Source organism: Phyllostomus hastatus, unplaced genomic scaffold (genome assembly GCF_019186645.2).
Source record: "Phyllostomus hastatus isolate PE091 unplaced genomic scaffold, TTU_PhHast_1.1 phas_contig_80, whole genome shotgun sequence".
Classification (NCBI taxonomy): Eukaryota; Metazoa; Chordata; class Mammalia; order Chiroptera; family Phyllostomidae; genus Phyllostomus; species Phyllostomus hastatus.
This window is the reverse complement of record NW_025333960.1, coordinates 46,893,952-46,914,688: the sequence shown is the minus strand read 5'-3', so window position 1 is coordinate 46,914,688 and position 20,737 is coordinate 46,893,952. Positions and strand designations below refer to the sequence as shown.

General features: G+C 49.5%; 1 protein-coding gene across 1 annotated transcript in view; it reads right to left on the bottom strand.

The window, feature by feature from the left end:
* Window positions 1–14,176, bottom strand: part of LOC123825984 (O-acyltransferase like protein-like) — a 43,326-nt gene extending 29,150 nt beyond the window's left edge. The window contains exons 1-3 of the mRNA XM_045849641.1: window positions 14,020–14,176; window positions 3,770–3,909; window positions 2,391–2,469 (exon numbers count right to left, since the gene is read on the bottom strand). Coding sequence (XP_045705597.1) covers window positions 2,391–2,469; window positions 3,770–3,909; window positions 14,020–14,176 — 376 coding nt within the window. The remainder of the gene's footprint in view (window positions 1–2,390; window positions 2,470–3,769; window positions 3,910–14,019) is intronic.
* Window positions 14,177–20,737: the final 6,561 nt, after the last annotated feature.

Here is a 20,737-nt window from a genome sequence, read left to right as displayed (position 1 = left end):
TAAAAGAGAACAAATTGGTGGTCACCAGATTGGAGGGGGTTGGAGGATGGGCGAGAAAGTTGGAAGGGATTAAGAAGTACAAGCTGCTGGTTATTAAAATAGTCATGGGATTGTAGCGTACAGCATAGGGAATATAGTCGATAACATAAACCCTGGCTGGTGTGGCTTACTGGATTGAGTGGTGGCCTCGAATCAAGGGTCACCGGTTCGATTCCCAGTCAGGGCACATGCCTAGGGTTGTGGGCCAGGTCTCCAGTTGGGGGCATGCAAAAGGCAACCACACATCAGTGTTTCTCTCCCTCTCTTTCCTCTTCCTTCCCTTCTCTCTAAAAATAAATAAATAAAATCTTAAAAAAACATAAAAACTATTTATGATGTCAGGTGGCTACTAGATTTTATCAGGGTGATCATTTCATGGTGTATATAAATACCTAATCACTATGTTGTACACCTGAAACTGATATAATGTTGTATATCAACTGTAATTGAAAAATAAATAAAAACCGTATCTTTGTAATGATAATGGTTTCTAACTTCCCATTTTATTCTCATGTCAACTCTGACTAGTAAGCTTAGCACTGAGGACACTAAGCTAATTGATTAATCTCTTAAATAATAATAAACACTAACTCAGATTTAGGGAGTCATTTATTCATTTGAAATGCTAATTGAATAGCAACTCTGCAAATTCATCTTTGTTGCTAGGATATTTATGACTTATTCAACAAGAATGGAAGTTGATATTTGGCTTGTAACAACCGGTTTTCTTTTTAACAGCACGTAAAAATTTGGCTGGATAACTAGATCATATATCCGAAGCTCTAGAGATAATCATAAATTCAGAGGACAATTTAAGGTTCTTGAAAACTCATTGCAATATACACACTTAAAAGAGGACTTTTAATAATGTGAGTGATGTTGTGATATGATAAGGGATCCATATTTGGTCTTCACCCCCAGCTCCTGGTACAGAGCTCAGAAAACCCTTGGAATTTCCTGAGTGCTAGGGATCACAGGAACATCTGTTGTTACTCATAATGCGCCTTCGACCAAACTTGAGTTTATGCTAATGAGCTGACTTCTGGAGGAGGGAAGCTAGTTGCCTAAAGAACCAATCCTGTGATTAGGGGGGAGGGACTTTCAGTCCCATCCCTGACCTCTAGGGAGGAGAGAGGGACTGTGGATTGACTCAGTCCCCAGTGGCCAGTGATTTAATCAGTTGTGCCCAATGGAAACTCCAAGAAAACCTTAAGCGAAGGAGTTCAGAGAGCTTCCATGGCGACCATACCGAGAGCGAGGCATGCCTGTGCCCCATCCCACGTACCTTGCCCCGTGCATTTCTCCCACTTGGCCCTCCTGAGTTTTGCCCTTGATAGTAAGCCCATGATAGTAAGGAGAGTGTTTCCCTGAGTTCTGTGAGCCCTTAGAGCAAACTGTCAAAGCTGGGGAGGGTGTCCCGGGCACAACTGACTTGCAGCCATGGCAGAAATCAGGGTAATCTTGGGACCCACTACTTGCAGCCGGCGACTGAGTCTTTAACCTGTAGGGTCAGCAGCACTACCTACATAACGTGAGGGCGAAACCCACACCTTTGGTGTCAGAAGGGTTCTGTGCGCAGTGAAACAAAATAGCGTTTTCCTTTTAATAAGTCGCATTACTTCTTTGGATAGCCAGAATAAATGCAAAAGACACTAGTCGTAACAATTTGAGGCTTCAAAGCTCATCCTTTGACATTTTTGAAAGAGTTAGAGGAAGTCAAACCAGTTTCCAGGTGGACTAAAATGCATCTGTTCTGCGTGGCTAAGGTCCAAAGTGATGGCAAAGGCCACAGGGAGCTGGACCCGGACTGAAGTTTCCGGTCCGCCCCTCTCTGTGCAGAGGAAGAGGAGGGAGTGTGGGGAGATTAAGTGACTTGCCCAGGATCACACAACTGGGAGGTGACAACCAGGACCAAAGCTGAGCGCTTACCACTAATCCATTGCCACGCTGGCCTCACAGAATCCTAGTTCGGCTGAGCATTCTGGGTGTGGCCGCTGGCAGAGCTCCATGGACCGCAGCCCAGGACACTGGCAACGGGGAAACTAGACACCCCTACCTCCTGTCTTCGAGCGCACCAGGCAGCTGACTGTGCGGGAAGATGGTTTAAGTTTACAATTTCATTGCATAAAGCTCCAGCTCCTTCCTGTCTTTCTCCTCCTTCCTACTCTCTCCCTTCCGATGCCACCACCCCCACACCCCTCAAAACTCTGCTAGTCTCGGCTTATTGCATTTATCAGGGTGAAAGGCGGGTTTGATCCTCAGAGAGGGGCCTTTCTTGTCTCTGGGGAGTTGGGGGTTTTCCAAACTTTATACAGAGACAATCGTCTCACTAGGTATTCTTTTGGACCTACCCAGCTGAGACAGCGCAGTCACATCCTCTTCCGCACAGGAATCGGGGACACACACGGCCACACTGTAGTCAGCTCCATCCTGGGAAGCACAAGACCACAGCGTTCTTTAATGTCAGTGATCACAGACCAGACACAGGGCGGTTTCTAAGTAAGTAACACCATGAGGCTGCACCAACCAGGAAATAAGCACGCTGGGAATGGGAAGGGAAAAGCATTAAAAAGGGAAAATTTTGCTGACTTCTTTGGAGATGGCTTTCCCATAACAGAGTGCTTCCGGGGCCTTTACAGTACATCAGATGCACTCGCATTTCAATAAAAACATGCTCCAAAGCTTAATATAGCGGACTACTTAAGAAAGCAATCCCTGGGGTGGGAACTCTGCCCCAGGGCTTCTCCCACACAAAAAGTTAACTCTCCTGCACTTTTCAGCAATACTGCCAACTTGCCATTTCTTCCTAGCAGGGCAAAAAGTATCAAGGAAAGATTTTACTAATAAATCAAAGCAATATTAGCGTGCCTGTCCCAGTAAAGCAAGACGTGTGTAGGCCTGACCTTTTGCTCTGATAGAAAGACCATTAATCTGCTTTGCAAATAGAATGTGACATTTGTGCACACCGATTTTATACCCTGAAGTGATCCTCAAAGCTCTCTGAGGGACAAATGCAGCTGGGTGGTAACCTTCCTTCGTTAGACCATTTTGTGTTATTACTATCAGAGCGCTTGGGTTTTTTATTATCTTATACGATTGTGATTAGCCAACCAGCAATGTCGTGACATGCACAAAATCTATCTTTATATTTAACAGGAGGCTGTGCTTTTACTAGTCCCTCCCCCCCCTCCCCCCGCCCCGCTGGCAGTGAAAGAAGTAACGTGCTTTGAAGATAGTGAGCCCTGTGGCTTCAGACAACTGATTGAGTGATGTAGTCATAAAAGCCCCAGCCCATCTGCTGGGATAACCTCGACTTCCTGTCCTGCAGCTCTGTGTCTGGGACAGGATTATGGGTAACAGGAAGTGCACCCTCCCTTTGATATTCCAAAACCTGATGGTAAGTCAGAAGTTAATGCCCAAGGACATTGGCTGGGACTTGACTTTGGATTCCCCACAAAGGTCCTTTAGAGGTCTCGCCCCGTGTAATACCACAGAAGGAACATCTGAAGGCCTTATGTGGTTTGTGAATTTCCATCGCCTCCCATAATGTCCCATGCTCAGAACACGCAAGCAAATTTCTGCCACTGTTTAAAGCTTAGTTTTAACATTTTGCAAGACATCTTAATAGTATTGTTTTTAATCAAGAAAAGCAATCGGTGGAGCCCTGATGGGTTCCCTATCATGAGGTTTGGTTGTCCCTCAGGAGCAACCGAAGGCCCCCCAGGCTCACCTGCTGCATGCGAAGCTTGCAGTACCGCCCCCGGAAGGCCCCCGAGGGCACTCGGGTGGAGAGACACTCGCTGTAAGATCCCAGCCTGTCCACGTTCCCCCCGAGGACATTGCTCCCAAGTTTCCCGATGGAGTCGTACACTGGCGTTCAGAGCAAAAGAAGTGGGCAAAGTTAGCTTTCTTGTGTCACTTTCCAGCGAATTTATGGGTTCCACCATTGAAACCTATCAAAGTTAAATAATCGAAAGAGAGACAGACATGCCACTTCCTGATGCCACTCTCCGGGCCTGCACTCTGCAGCCCCGGCCCCGGCCCCGGCCCCTCTCCGTGCTGGGGGAGAACAGTGGTGCATGCTCCCCTGCTGCTCGACGTGCAGCCTCTCACTTGCAGGTGTTCCCGTTGTGGTGCATGTTTCATGTACGTGCGTGAGTTTGTGCCTCAGCTCCCCTGCGTCTACCTGTGCCGTTCAGTGCTACATTCGTGCTGCTGATGGTGCTGCTGTGCTCCTCGGGCCCGGGGATTCTAACTGCTGTGTAATCATTCGTCACCATCTTAGACTCAGCTGTGTGTCCCCAGGTGTCAGACACAGGTGCGGCCTGGGTCACAAGGGACGCAAACACTGGGTAGACCCCACCGGACTGCACCCAGAAGGACTGCCCATAGGATGCAGGCTCCTATCTCCTGTTTGTGTGGTCTAGCTTTCTCATTTTTTGACAGTCAGTGGGTATAAAAGAATATCCAATTGTTGTTTTAATTTTCATTTCCCTAATTCCAATCAAGCCATGATATCTTTGTCAGTTAGCCATTCAAGTTTTCTCTTCTGTAAAATGTCACTTTGTATCCTTTGCCCACTTTTTAATGGTTCTTCTCTTTTTGATTTGCAAGGGCTGCTTATTCAGTGTATTGGTCCTTGTCTACCTGAGTCATTGGGAATATTTACTCTCAGTCCCTTATCTGGCAGTTCTTTACCTGTGGCATCCTTCCTTGGACAGAAATCCATTCTTCTGAGCTTGCATTTTTGGTCTAGTCTTTGAACAACCTTTGTTCCAGTCAAGACTGCCCGCATAACTCACAGGGCTGGTGCCAAACAAAAATGCAGGGCCTTTGGTTTTAAAGTTATTAAGAGTTTCAAGACGGGGCTAGCAAATCACACTGCACGCAGGCTTGGGGCCCTTTAAAGTGTGCGTGCCACGGGGCTGCAAAGGCCACAGGTCCGGGAAGAAGCCAGTCCTGGCTCCACTACCAACACCACGTGGCTTTACTACCGCGGACCGGACCGGTAGGGGGCTCTGAGTGCTCTGCCTTCTGCCTGTGCTCCCCCTGCAGGTGAGCTGGCTAGTTGTGCACCATTAAATCATTCACACGAATTTCAGAAAATTCACATTCAGAACATTTGCAAAAATTTCAGAAAAATTCTGTTGAGCTCCTCCAAACATCCAGCTAGAATATTGACTGATATTGCTTCACATGTATAAATTATATGGCCGGGGATTGACATCGTTTTTGTTTTGAGCCACACTGGATATCACGCAGTTTACTCAAATCTTTTGTGTCCTTATTTATAATATTCCATTTTCCCTTGGTAATCTCAAAACAGGTTACACGACAATTCATAGATAGTGAATAGTTGGCTATTTTCCTTGGTGTTTTATTTTTAATTATATTTGCCAACCGATTGTTGCTGGTGTGGAAAAACACTATTGATTTTTGTAATTTGTTCTGGTATCTGGCAAATTTGCTGAACTTTCTTATTAGTGCTGCACTTATTTCTGCCTCTCTGATCCCTACACTCCTTTTTTTTTTCTTCTTTTTTTGCCCTGTTGTCACAGAAGCTGACGTGGCCTCTCCAGGCTGGTTTCTGGAGGCTGCTCCCACCCTGCCCTCCCCTCACTGTGACAGGTCACCAACCCTCTCCCAGGACGAGTGTGGCGTGAGTGCGTCAGAGCCCAAAGCACAGCCTGGCCTTCGTTCCCCCGACGGTGGTCCCCCGAGAGGCTGCAGGACAGCCCCCACCCCGGGGACTGCCTGGACCGACTGTCCTCAGCCTCTCAGGTCCCTGGTCCTCGTCTCCACCCTCGAGCTGCCCGTAGTTGGCGGACAAACTCCGCTTCTTGCTGAAGCTGCTATTCCCAGGGACCAGCCACGCAACCCCTCAGAACCTGCCCTGGGGAACACACGTGTGCACACTGCAAGGTGCTTGCAGCAGTGATGCGTGTTGAGGCAAAAAACTGGAAACAGACTCTCAGGTTGAATCACGTGAAAACTCCATTTTACGGGACAAAAACAGTTTCATGTCGGCAATTAGTGCTCCAAGAAATATTATTATGTACAAAAAAAGTTTAAGAACAATAAATATATTTTTCAATTTTACAAAACAAAATAATATCTTCTAGTGGCTAGATGTGTACAAAAATTCAAGGAGAAAGTTCCAGAAAGTTCTAGAAATAGACATACCCACTGACAACTGCCATTATGCAGGAAGGGGACGGAGAAATGAATAAGGGAACAAAAAGATGAGCTTTGCCTCTATTGTTCTGATTCCTTTACAGTGAGAATAGCTTCATATATTATTTAGTAAATGTGATAGAGGAGCCCCCCCCTTATCCGTAGGGGGATATATTACAAGACTCTCCCACTCCCAATGGATTCCTTAAACTGGAGACAGTGCCAAACCCTATCTACAGCACTATGTTTTTTTTCCCATACATGCACATATATGATCAAGTTTAATTTATCAATTAAGTACAGCAAGAGGTTAAGAGCATTAACTCATAACGAAGGAATAGAACAGTTATAACAATATACTGCAGCACAAGGTATGTGAATGTGGTCACTCAAAATACCTGGCTGTCCTGTTCTCTCTTTTCCACTGAAGGAAGCACTTCTTGGCTTCTCTCTGGCATACCCGCACCGCCAGCATCCCTACTCTCGCGCTTTGAAGCCTCATTAAGTCAGATGAGGGCCACTTGAACTCGAGCCCCGAGACACCACAGGAGTCGATCTGATAACCCGGTGAACCGAGTAAGCGACTAAGGGGCGGGCGTGTCCACAGTGTGCAGCGCGGAGACGCCGCCGGGACAGAGGGATGAGTCTCCTTCTGGGTGGGATGGAGCAGGATCTTAAGAGATTCCACCACGTGACGCAAAATGGCCCGAAAGGTAAAGCCTGTGAGTTTTCCACTTAATATTCTGTAACCGAGGTTGACCGCAGGTGCCTGAGACCTCGGAGAGCGGAACGGAGGATGAGGAGGGACTACTCTAACCGACAACGGGACGTGCACACAGCTGGGACACGGCCGTCTCTCTCACTGACACCCTGTCCTTGCTGCATTCCCAACCCGGGCGGAGCTCAGAGATGCCACAAGTCCGTTCTCGGCCACCAAATAAAGCCAATGTGGCCGTAAAGCGAGTCACAGTCTTTCGGCCGTGGAAGGGCTGGCCAGCAAGGTGTAAAAGCTGCGACATCTGTGCAGCACCACAAAGCCAAGAACAATAAAACGGGGTGCACCTGTAAGGGACCGAGGGGTTTCAACAGGGGTTGTGTGGCCCCCCAAAAGCAAAGATGTTTACTCTCTGGTCTCTTGGGAAACCTTTGCAGACCTCTTGCCTAGAGCTGATTCTCTACCCTGGGCACACATGAGAATCACCTGGGGCACATTTTAAACATCTGAATGCCCAGGCCCCACCCTCACGAAAGGTGACCGAGTTGGTCGGGGAGGGGCTTGGGCGTGAATTGTTTTTCACAATGTCCCCGGTGACCCTATGCGCAGCCAGGCTCCGCTGCTGTGATCTTGTGGGTTAATGCCAGACTCCTGAGCATCGTTTCATAGGCCCTTCATGGCCAGACCTGTTCTCCAGTCTCACCTTCCCACCCCCACACCCGTTTCCCCTGCTCCTTGTACAGGACACACTGGACCCTCACTTGTCTGTCTGTCCTCCTGCCTGGAACGTCCCTCCTTCCCGCCTGCCCGGAAAATGCTGACTCATCCTGTGACTCGGGGCCAAAGGATGCGCTTCCCCAGGAAGCATTCCAGACCCTTGCTCAGCGTATCGCCCCGTGAGGCATGTTATTGCTCACCAGTCTGTCTGCCGTGTGACAGAGCGGCCGTGTCTCTTCGCTCATGGGTATCTCGGAAGAGCTCAATAACCATTTGCTGAATTGAACTCAACTTCGAAAAAAGTTAAGTTCCAATGCCCAAAATCCAATGCCTTGACTGTAGGCTGAGGTCTTCCCCATGACAAGAAAAACGACAATTTTGAAAGCTGGGTGAACTTGTTATAAATAGACTAAATGACTTGCAAATTCCCTTCCCCATCACTGGCTGAGCACCCCAGCTCTGCAGCCTGGAACTGAAAGGTCTGGAACTCTCAGAGTTGAAGGAGATAAAAACGAGAGAGGGGCCAATGGTGAGCTTGTCTTCACCCTGACAAGTAAAACTGAAGGGTGAATACAGAGGGACACTCAATTCTCACTTGAGGAGATTAAATTCCAGTTTTCTGGCCAGCTGGTGTTTTGCTTTGCGAACTGGTTTTCTTGGATTGCATTTATGGATATTTTGTATGCTATGCAACTTTTCAATTACATTAGCTTCCTTTCTGATTAAAGACGCAAGTGGACAGGTTGCCCTTTTCCTGCCTTATCCTTAATTAGTTTCTGTCAAGGACCTGCGATGCCTGGCTGTGGGCACCGTCCAAATCAAAATCCACTGTGACTGCCCTGGAGGGAGGGGCAGGATACACTCATGATTAGTCCCACCTGCTCCTTCCAATCGCAGGGCAGCTGTCCCAAGTTTTCATTATGAAAAGATTAAAAACAACTTGTTTCATTTCTGCTGGGCTAATTGGCAGACACGTTTTCTTTCCCTCATGATGGCAATGATATACGGGTATTAAAATACACAGTTGATTAATTTCTGGGTTTGAATGGAGGAAAACAAGACCTTGGCCCATGAGTGGTCTTGACTGTTGAAATATGGACGCACAAGTACCGTGAAGTTTAAGGCTGCAAGAGCTTCTACAAGGCCAAGCTACACACAGATCCTGAATGTGACGGTTATCTTCAGCACTAACAGCAAACACACAGATCACTGTGTTATACTGGAGAGTTTTAAAAATGAAAATTGAGTCGTTTTTGCCCAGTAGTTGATGATACAGAGGATACACACACACACACACACACACACACACATATACACATATACACAAAACGCTGCCCCTCTGTTGCCAGAGGTCTCCTTGCTGGTAAGAAAACAAGCAGAATGCGCCATCGACTTGATTTGCCACCTCCTGAAGCAGGCTCTTTGCACACACCTCCTGGGGGTGCCCCTCAGGTCTGGTCAGCCCTTCATCCCGGGCTTGCAGAACAAGGACAGGGTGCGTATTTGTTTTCTGTGACTGCTGTGACAACTGTCCAGCAACTCGGTGGCTTTAAACCACGGAAACCCAGCATCATTGGACTGGAATCAGGCTGCCAGCCGGGATACACTTCCCTTGGCTCCCGGGGGGTGAATCCACCCTTTGCCTCTTCCAGCTCCCGGTGGCTGCCGGCGCCCTGGGCTTGTGGCCACATTCCTCCAGCCTCTGCTTCTCCAGTCCCATCCCCTTGTCCTCTGTGTCTCAAGTCTCTGCCACCTCCCTCTTGGAAGAATATATGTGACTGCCTTTAGGGCCTAGCTGGGTGATCCAAGGTATAGTCCCCACCTCAAATTCTTCAGCTGCATCACATCTGTAAAGGCCTGGTTTCCATACAAGGCAGCAGTCATAGGTCCCAGGAACTAGAAAGGGGATATCTTTTTTGGCGGGGTGGGGGGTGCTTGTTTCAGCCTGCTGCAGCAAGGACATCAGAATTCTGGTTAGCCCAGAAATTCCAGTGGGGCCTGCTGTGTCCCCCTTTCTCTGGGACAAGAGTCCCTTGGTTTCAGCCATTGTCTGTCCCCAACTCCAGCACCTGGCGGGGCTGGCCAGGATGACAGCTGATGAAAAAATAGGCAACTTCTGAGAAGGCAAATCAAGTATCATTAAAGAGTCCTGCACTGATGACTGGAGGAGGACAAGGGCTCAGCTGGGGCCAGTGGCCAGCCAGCCCCGTGAGAGGCTCCCTATGACTGCCTCCCACTACAGGGTTACCCACCCCAGGACTGGGCTTCTGGGACGGAAGAGGAGACACCCCCACCAGAGACATGAAATAATCTTTCCAGAAGCTAAACGATGGCACCCAAGGGAGTAGGATCGGGGAGAAGGGACCTGAAAGGTTAAGAAAATTTTGCAGTGAGCCCTGGCTGGTGTGGCTCAATGGACTGAGTGTCGGCCAGCGAACCAAAAGGTCACTGGTTCAATTCCCAGGTGGGACACATGCCTGGGTTGTGGACCAGGTCCCCAGTAGGGGCCGTGCAAGGGGCAACCACACATTGATGTTTCTCTCCCTCTCTTTCTCCCTCCTTTCCCCTCTCTCTACAAATAAATAAATAAATAAAATCTTTAAAAAAAAAAAGAAAGAAAGAAAATTGCAGAATGAAAGCAGCTGCCTGGGAAGATGTCAGGGATGTTACGAGATTTGAGGAAACAGGAAATGAACAGCCCTGCAGGCTGCTTGGGAGCCAGAGGCCCCGCCTCCCCCGCATTCGTCCCTGAGGAATAAAGTGCAGGAAACGGCAGAAATCACACGAAACCACGAGGGCCCCAGTATGGCGAGCGCAGTGTTAATTCCACAAAAGACAGCTTCGCCTGCAAGGGCCCTGCTGCAGACAGTGTCACAAACGGGTCTGGCTGGACTTGAAGGAATGGCTGTGGAGACATGTGGTCCATCTCAGGAGAAAGGAGTTCCCGGACCTGAGACTGCTTTGTTTTTTTTTGTTGTTGTTATCAACGCAGATCATAAACGCACGCTGTGTTCGTCTGTGTCTGAGATGCCGTAGCGCTCTGTGTTGGTCTCCTAGGGCTGTCTTCACAAACCTTCACACGCAGGGTGGCTCAGAAAAACAGAAGTCTCTCGCCCCACAGTTCTGGAGACCAGAAGTCCGAACTCAAGGGGCCGCCAGGATCGGCTCCTTCTGGAGGCTCCGCGGGAAACTCTGTTCCACGCCCACGCGTGACTTCTGCTGGGGCTGGTGATCCCCGGCACTCCTGGGCTTTCCCTGACTTAGAGACACATCGCTCCAGTCTCGGCCTCGGTCATTACGTGGCATTCTTGTGTGTCTGAGTGTCTCTCTTACAGAGACACCAGTCATTGGATTAGGGCACTCCTTAATCCAGTCTGACCTTCTCTTAATTCGACTAGGTCTGCAAAGACCCTGTCTCCAAAATAGGCCACACCCATTAGTACCAGGACTGGGGTTCCCCCGTATCTATCTAGAGGCCCCAGTTCCACCCACAGCACTGTCCCAGTGGGTCTCCTTACAGGGCTGTGGTCGGCGTGTGAGGCAGCAGAGCCGAGGCCCGGGGCCTGGCGCAAGGCAGCCGTGCTCACGGAGAGTGTGGCCCGTTCACGGAGAGAGGTGAGTCCTGGGGGGCTGAAGTCAGGGAACACCAACTGCAGTTCCCTCCTGCGAGGCCAAACACCTCCGCCTGCATTCTGTCCACCCTCTCTTTCCACCTTCGTGCTCAGGGCCCCACACACTACTAGAGATCCTGCTTCTCATCGTCTGCATGCTTTGGACTGGGGATGGAGGTTCAACACAGTATGCAATATTTAACAGATGAACAAGGCACAAAGAAAAAAAAATAAGTAGTGTCATAGGTTCGATTCTCAGTCAGGGCACATGCCTGGGTTGCAGGCCACAGCCCCCAGCAACCGCACATTGATGTTTCTCTCTCTCTCTTTCTCCCTCCCTTCCCTCTCTAAAAATAAATAAATAAAATCTTTTTTAAAAAATAAGAGACATCTATGCTTAAAATATAAAGCTGGAGCCCTAGCCGGTGTGGCTTGGTTGGTTGGAGCGCCATCCCATAACCGAAGGATCATGGGTTCGATCCCCAGCCCAGGCCCACATGGGAGACAACCGATTGATGCTTCTCTCTCACATCGATGTCTCTCTCTCGCCCTTCCCCTTTCTCTAAGAGCAATGAAAAAAAAATGTCCTTGGGTGAGGGTGAAGAAATAAAATAAAATTCAGTCCATCCTCTGAAACTGGATGAGTCCCCAGCTGACTTCCCCACCCCCCGCCCCCCACATGCACCGCCTGCTCCAAGGCAACCTCCAGCTGCACTGGGCGGAGCTCATTCCCAGGCATCCTCCCATCAGTAGTTCACACTCGTTTCCCTAAGCAGGAGAGCTTCTTCATTTGCATTTCTGAAAACCGAGGTATTGTACGCATTCTGCTACAACGTTTTTTCTTGGTGTTCTTTCTGTGTATTCCCTCCATACTGATACACGTAGCTCTGCCTCGTTCCTTGTGTGGCTGCTGTTTCTCACTTGTTTCTCCCGTTGCTCATCTCAGGCAGTGACGGAAAGTCCAGGCTCGGGGACAGATGACCTGGGCTCCAGGCCTGCCACTTATTTCAGGCGAAATCCTTTACATGTCCGTGGCTCGGCGTTCTCATTTATAAAACAGAGATGACAAAAACACCCTCCCCGCGGGGGTGGGGGTTGGACCCAAATGAGAAAACTCCCGCCCGGGGAACGGTACCCGTCATGAGAAAGTACTCTCTAAAGACTGACTCATTATTTTTCCATCCACGGGAAAACCGTGCTGAGAACAAAGGTCAGAACCACGCATCGGGCTCAGAAATCAGGCAAAATGTCAAAGCAAGGAAGTCGAGTGTTTTCTGTGTTAGAATGAAAATCAGTGTAAGAGCTGGAGATAGTAGTAGCCATCTATTAAGTTAAGCAATTGTCCTCTGGTCCGTTTATGTGAATCACTCAGTTCTTTCTTGGACCATTCATCTCAAGGAACTTTAAAAAAATAAAGACTTTCAATTTGCAGGCTTCTACAGGTAGAACACGGCTAGAGGAACTTCTAAGGCACATAAAGTGCTAACACGTAAAGCTGTGGCTGAGGATGGCACCGCAGGCCCCCTCCTCCCCACTGCGAGTCTGAGCCGGTCACTGTACCTTCTGGATTCCCTTGGCCAGCTCATTGGGCCTGGCTGTGTCAGAATGTTCCCTGTAAATATCATCAAGTGTTGCAGCAAAACAAAATCGGTTCCAGCAGGAGACTTGAAAATGGCTAACGAAGCAGTTGGATTTACCTTTCCCCACCATCTCATTAAATTTGAGGACATCTAATCCAGAGTTGAACAGCACTGGCTCCCAACCAGTATTAAACCCGCACTTTTATCTATCTGCATGACGTATATTGAGGCTACTGGGTGTTTTCCAATACAAAATAAAGGTGTCCAAAATGGAAATGGCAATTGCGATGATTGATTTTATGGCTTTGGAAAGAGCGAGTTGTTACATTTTTCCTTGTTAGTGGTTTCCATCGACGATGACTCACTCACCCACGGAAGTCACCTGCCCCCGAGTCTGAATCCTGCCCCCTTCTGGCAGGAAGGTACCGGTCCCTTTAGCTAAGAAAATAATTTTGGAGCCCTGGCTGGCATAGCTCCGTGGATTAAGCGCGGACTGCGAACCAAAGCATTGCAGGTTCAATTCCCAGTCAGGGCACGTGGCTGGGTTGTGGGCCACAGCCCCCAGCAACCGCACATTGATGTTTCTCTCTCTCTCTCTCTTTCTCCCTCCCTTCCCTCTCTAAAAATAAATAAATAAATTCTTAAAAAAAATTGGGGGAAACTACAAAAATAAATAAATACGGCAGCCTGACATCCATCCTTATCACACTCGAAGAGGTCTGGTGACCTTGAACTTCTTCCAGCATGAGCCAGTCTACGCACCAACACATGCCTCAGAATTCACTATCAGACACATAAAGGGCAAGACTCGTTCCCTGAACAATTCATCCTCAAAACTAAATGTCTACAAAAAGAAATAAAGTAAGCTCTCTCATACAGCAGTGAAACGTTATCAGCCTCGATGACAATAACAGCATCATATACTTTATAAACCTTTTTATCTTACTGGGAGGCTGGTCTTCATGAGATTCCTTCTGTCTTGAATTGCTACCACTTCCTCTATTGCCTTCTGGGAGAAAAATCCCTCCTCCCGCCTTGATTCCTGGTGCAGTTTGTAAATTGAGGCTCGTCTCATGTTCCCCATTTGGTTCTGTGCTTTTAATTCTCAAGAGTTTTTCTAGAACGCCCCAGCACGAACCTCAGCCTGCCCCGCGCTCCCCCACGGAACGGAGAACCTACTTACTTCTCAGAGCGTATTCTTTGGGCTCCGCTGAACTCAGATCAGAAAGGAATTGGTCAGTGTCTTGCATGCACTTGAGGGAAATGTTTCTTGCAGGAAAAACAAAGGGTAGTTGAAACAGAAAAGAAAGCAAACAAAATAGTAAAGTCAGGACCATCATTGTCCCTTCACCTGTCAGGATGAACTCCCCTCCTAGACCAAGATCCTCATATTTATGGAACACTAGTCTGTTACATGTTGGGGGGGGCAGGGGATGTGACATCGCTGGGTCCTTAACACGCAGTGACAAGCTGTGTCTCCTCGGCCACCTGCAAAGCGGCCGAGATGAACAAACCATGGAAACTGATTTACACACAACTCACTATTGTTGAGTAAAATCGTGTGGCTGTGGGGGCCGCCGACCACCTGGCTTCCTTTAGTCATGCAGATTAACAGGGATAAGGCTGGATTTTCTCTCGTTAGCCGTTCTTGCGTGTACTTCTGGGTTTAAAAAATACACACACACACACTGAGGATGTGAAGTGGCAATATTTGGGTTTTCCCCAGAATGAGTCCGAATCCAACCTCTAAAACATTCGAGTAAGTGATGTGCAAAGAAGGGCCCATCTGGGTATTTCGTGCATCTGTTCATGTGCCGGCCAGACTGGGAAGTGACGTAGGGGTGGGAGTGATGACCTGCCCCCCGGAAAGAGCCCCGGTGCGGGGGGACAAATAAATGCACGCACCGTCTCACGGGGCTTAGACAGCACGTCCAGGAAGGAAATGAAGCTGCAGATGTCCCCAGGGGTGGTGTTCGTCTACTTTAAGACAGCATAAAATAAAATGTGTGGGTCTGGATGTCTCAGGGTGTAAATATTGTCCTTCCAGAAAGACTTTCTGTAAGGAGCAAGCTCCCTAACTACATTTAAAACGGGATGCAAGCAAGCCCGCCCCTGCAGGTAGCTGGGGCTCCGCTGGACCTCCTTCAGCTCCTGGGCTTCCCAGGGGCCTGTGGTGCCCCTGCCCCACCCCCGCCCCACCCCTTTGTTGGAGTCCCCTGGGGCTGCTGAACAGAACACCCAGACCCGGTGCCTGGTAAACAACAGACATTTATTGAGCACTCTCCCGGAGCCTGGAAGTCCAAGATCAAGGTGCCAGAGCAGTCACGTTCTGATGAGGACCCGCTTCTGGGTGACTAAACAGAAAAACATCTCTAAAACCTGGATTTGTTTCCAAGTCCGTTGTTGATATGGTGTAGTCGCTGAAAACATGAAACTGCTTTTAGAAGTCAGTGTTAAATATTCCGTCTTTTGTCAACTGCGGGAGCGGGGAGAATATCGTGAGTGGAACACATCCCACATTTTAATCATTAGTGTAATAAAAGACACCGAAAGTGATTTTTACATACCACCTAAATAAAAAGGAAACAGATTATCTTACTTTAAAAAAAATCCTCACCAAGGGTATGTTTTATGGATTTGAGAGAGAGAAATGTCAACTGGTTGCCTTCCAACTGGGAATCAAACCTACAACCTTGGTGATGTGTCCTGACCAGGGATCGAACCTGTAAACTTCTGGTGTACAGGATGATACTTCAACCAACTGACCCGCACGGCCAGAGTGATCACCCAACTTTTGGAAAACTAAATATCCCAAGGCCCTTCTGCTTGTCCCAACTCTTCAGAAATAAAATCAAGACTAATCAAGTTCAAAGAGACTCAGTCACTTTGCAAAGATACTTTAAGCACCGGTTTTATGTAAGGCAATGTGCTGGGCATTTATGTAAGGCAATGGGGCGGGAAAATACGAAATGCCTGCCCTGCCCGCGAGCAGGCCTTGGTTGTTGCCCGAGGCAGCAGCAAGCAGCCTGCTGACTTTGCTATAAATGCCACAGTCCTTTTAGCCAAGGAACCAGCTCCGTGGGAAAGGAAAAAGCATGAGGCCTCCCATCCTTTGGCCATGAATCCGTAGCAACAAGGATTTGTCTTCAATGACAAGAATGAGGATCGACCAACCCGGTGATGGGAAAATGCTACCTAACAGCGGCCAAAGGGAAGACGCTGTGCAATGAGAGGGAATGGAGACTGCAGGTCAGAAAGCAGGCAGAGCCCACGGACCGGCTCAGGACACTTGTCAGGAGCACGGCAGACTGTCAGCGAGTAAGCCTACGTCGGCAGGGGTGAGTGCTAGGAAGAAAAATCACGCCGCGTGAAGAAGTGAAGGGTGGCGAATGAAGCACGTGGGTGCTGTTGGTGGGGGCGGGTGCCTTTCAGCAAGGCGCCCCCGAGAGGCTGGCTCTGCGCAGGTGAGTTCTGAGCCAACCAGGAATTAGCGGAAGAAATCCACGGGAGAAGAGCCACTCAGGGAAGGGCACTGCAGGCCGAGGAAGAGCAGGGGCCTGGTTGGGGGCGGGGGGCGGTGGGTCGGGGAGAGTGTGTTCAAGGGGCAACCGGGAAGACTGGGTAGACGGTGAGGTTGGTGAGGTGGCAGGATGCGGGGACGGAAGGTGTGCCGGGGTCTCGTGGTGACGGAAGGGCACACTCTTCCGCCCACCTCGGTGAGTCTCCTCTAGGGTAACTGATGGTGTCCTGTCACTGGGACCGTGTGGCATTCAGAGGGAGGCAAGTGTCTAAGCGCTGAGATGTGCCCCCATGACGTCAGCACTCCCTGGTCCCAGACGGTTCAGCGGATCCTGGAAAGCAGCGGGTGGCGAGGCTGAGGAAGGTCCACACTCTCCCCACCCCCGCCCCAGGTCTCGGTCCTTCCCTTTCCTGAGCACAAGTACAAGTCACGAGGTAGTAATGCTCATCTGTAATCACCACGACCACTGCCACCGTGCCTCCAGAATGAACAAACTGCAACTGCAACACTTCTTCGCATCGTCTGCTGGAGAGCACAAGCAGGAGTCCAGTATGGGCCCAGTATTGACCGTCCCTTGCCTGAGGTTCGTCTACCAGGGGTCAGGGACAGGACCTTCTGGCTCCTGGAGCAGGAGACAAAGTCCACTTCCTGCCAAGAGTCATACAATGGCTGATTCTCCAACCCTGGAAAGGGATCAGAGGCGGTACTGACAGAATGAAGACAAATGTCCATTGCCCCTGCTTAAAGAGGTATCTGCCACCCTGCCCACGAGAGGGCCAGTCCTTCCTCCCTCTGACACACGCAGCTCTGCTCCTCCTGACTTGTCAGCATCCTCTCCCATCAACTGACTCTGCCGTCCCTGCGCTTTTTCATCAGGTACCTGACGCGTGTTCTCCGGAAATAACCAGCCCAATTAAAGCTGACTAGACCCGAAGTCAGAAAGTTGCCCTTGGGCTAAACCCGCACCTCCTGGAACTGAGCTGGAGGCCTGACGTGGTGGATTCTGATCACAGAGCTCCCCCCGATAAAACCGCGGTCTTGCAGAGCGCCGTGTGGGAAGCAGATTCACCGGGGGGGTGTCACTTACCACGGGGACGAGGACGGAAGCCCCAGGAAGAGCAGCGCGCAGCAAGACAGCAAAGCAAATTGAGTCATCAGTTCCTTTAATGCTGCGGAACATTATACACAGTGCTGCCTGGAGTCAGAACTAACCTCACAGATTGAATTTAGAAACTAGCAAAGAGTGTTTTCTGGGAACTGCTGGTCTGTTTCCTTAAGTAAAATATAGCCACTAGGGAAAGGCTGTAATTCCAGGGTAAACCTGCTGAGGTAATTAGAAAACACAAGCATGGCACGCAGAGACGTTCCAGCTCACGGCCTGCCCTCGGGGATGAAATGGGTGCGGATGACAAGACAGGTCCAGAGCACACTTCTCAAAGCGTGTGCTGGGCATCTGCGATCGTCACACTGTCCCCCACTCCCGCCCGGCACCCCAGATCCACCATGCACCCCTCTGCTCTGCTCTGTGCCCGGCTTGCTAACATTACAGACCGTTTCTGGGGCTGCCTTGTGCTCTAGCTTCTATATGGCTTAGGCCCGTGGGGGACGCAGGCAGGAAATCTTTGAGTATGATGTACAGCTTCCCTGTAATTCCCCTCCTACCCTTACTTCACCAGGGCTCTGGCTCTTACAGAGAGGCCCGGGTGCACCGCTCCAGCTCCACCCCTGGGAGTGGCAGTGGCTCCCCACCATTGCTAGTCCCCATGGGGCTCAGCATCCTTCATTCCAGACTGCGGCTCTGTATACAGTTCCCTCCTTAAGTTCCGTCAAGATAAAGGTTCTTTAGTGTGCTGTCCGTGTCCCGCTGAGTCCCTAAGTCATCCAGGACCTAAGACTGGGCACCTTCAGGTCTGCCCTTCCAACAAGGGCAGCAACTACGAAGAAGCCAACTCCCAGAAAAACACAGGCGAGGATGATGAAAGTTTCATCACCCAAGGAACTGAGCCTTTATTGAAATGTTCACCAAAATCTACTGGGACCGTAGGGCGGGGGAAAGGATGTGGAAAGGGAAAGTTGTCTCTAGGTCAGCCTCCCACCCAACCCCGTGCGTGGAGGCTGGGCTACTCCGAGGAAGTGGTCTGGGGTCAAGTTGACCACAGAGTAGTAATTGGTTAGTCCAGAAGCTTCTGGTAGCTGGAAGAGGCTCCTTGCAGAAACCAAAGTCTGCTTTGTTGTATCTCAATGGTTTATGATGGCTTCTGTAGGGTTGTGGGACTTAATTTCAAAAAGAAAGTCGAAGTGAACAAGAAAGTTCAAGTGTGCATTTAAGCTAAGAATGAACTGTGCACGAGGAGGAGCCCAGTTCCTACGGAAACGAACCGAAGTTCTACATTTTATGGTTACAACTCGGAGCTGCACTGTGGAACTCCTACAGCACCTGGTGTGTGTGTGCGTGCGTGTGCATGTGTGTGTGTGTGTAACTGACACAGACGGTGTTCCACATCTGACACGCCCCTCTCTTCAGACCATTTTTGGAATAAACAAATGGTTCTTTTCATATTTTATTTTGCAAAGTTCTCCCAACAGTTTTCTCTTTTCCTCTTCCACGTAGGCATTTTACCGAGAGCTCACAGCACCATGAATATATTAGCATGAAATAACATCTTAGTCCTGGCCCAGGTTTTCAACAAGAAATGTGCCTGTTGGTCAGTGACCCCAAGGATGCAGCTGAACCGCCCCCTCACCCAGGGCAGACGCGCCTACCGGAGCTTCGAGTGGGGCAGCGAGCTGTTCTCTAGAATTTGCAGGCGCGGTCTCTGGGAGGAAGTGGCGGTCTGGGCCATGTCGCCCAAGTCCACAAACTTCCTGTTTCTCATTTTGTAAATCTGTTTCACCTTGCCGGCATTCTTTATTGCAGCACTATTCACTCCATGATGGATAAAAATTATCCAACCACACACATTCAAACAAGAACGTGTCTTGTATGTGTATCTCAAGTGCAATCTTCACCATCCTCTCCTTTTGACTTCTGCATCTCTAAGTAACGTAAAACTTGGAGAAGTCTTTTAAGAAATCACCTAGGCCTGAACTTCCTCACTCACCCTGTTTGTTTCTGTCTCCCTCACACAAAGTTACCTTGATGCCACTTCTGGAGTGCTGCTGACCACCACCGCCTCTGCCCAGGGCCACTCCCGCCCCTGGAGGTCAAGTCCTCCGTGTTAGTCCTGCCATGGTCATGGATGCCGTTCACAGATTTGCAGCTTTCTGCCTCCTGGGCATGTGGCAGGGTTGCACTTCCTGGCCACCTCGTGATGATGTGGGGCCGTAGGAATGGTTTGGGCCGATGAGTTTTGAAAAGTGGCATTTGCCACTTCTGGGCCAAGGCATTTCATTGCCCTTTTCCACTGCCACGGTAACCAGCAACTTTGGGGACAATGAGGTGAGGAACAAGCAGATTTGGAGCCGTGATTCCAGCCGACCCACCGTGGGGATGGAATGTGGGCAGGAGGGTAAGTCTTGCTGTCACAAGCCATTAAGATTCAGGTTGTGACCACAGCACAACCCAATTTATCCTGATACACTATCCCACCACCCACCCTAAACACCGTCACCGATCAGTCTGGTTACATCACTCTCCTGTCCAAAGAACTCGTCTCTGCTGACGTACACATTCCTTAGTCCATCACTCAAGGTTTTCTGCAACTTGACCTCGTCCTATTCTGCCAGCCCCAGCCACCTCTTTCCCACCAAAGAGAGGAAATGGGCTTCCGGAGAGTTCAGGAAGGAAGCCCCAGGTTCCCGCCCTGGGCCTGACTGTATCCTGTTCTGCAATGCCCACACCTACCACCTCGCCCAGCATCTACAACTAAAGAAGCACAGAAGGAATTCCCAAGTCCCAGCGTGGGTGTTCACTCAGCATTCAGCATGTTAACCACCAAAGAGTTCATGTCTTTCATTAGTGGCTTTTCCTGCAGTGGCCCTTACCAATTCCGTTCCCTCTCTCTGAACTCCTGTTCAAGTTGCTAGATCTTCTCATTCGGCTGTTCTTGACTTCTAATCTCTTTCTTGTAGTTCATCTCCTTATCTCTGCAGATTCTCCATAATATCTTCACAATCCACCTTCCAGCTCACCAACTCTCTCTTGGGTAGAGCCACCCAGTTTTCCCCCTGGGGGAAGAAACCTGTGCCGTCTTGGACCCTGGGCTTCACTTGCTCTTCCTCCTGGACCTCTGGGAATTCTAAAAAAAACTTTTCTGGAGGCTCGACTAGGCATTTAATAGATGCTAATTTCATATCACCAAGCATTTCTGGGTATTGAAGAATAGATGGACTTCCAGGTCATCTTATAAAAGCTATCGTGCCACAAACAAAAAATCTAGTA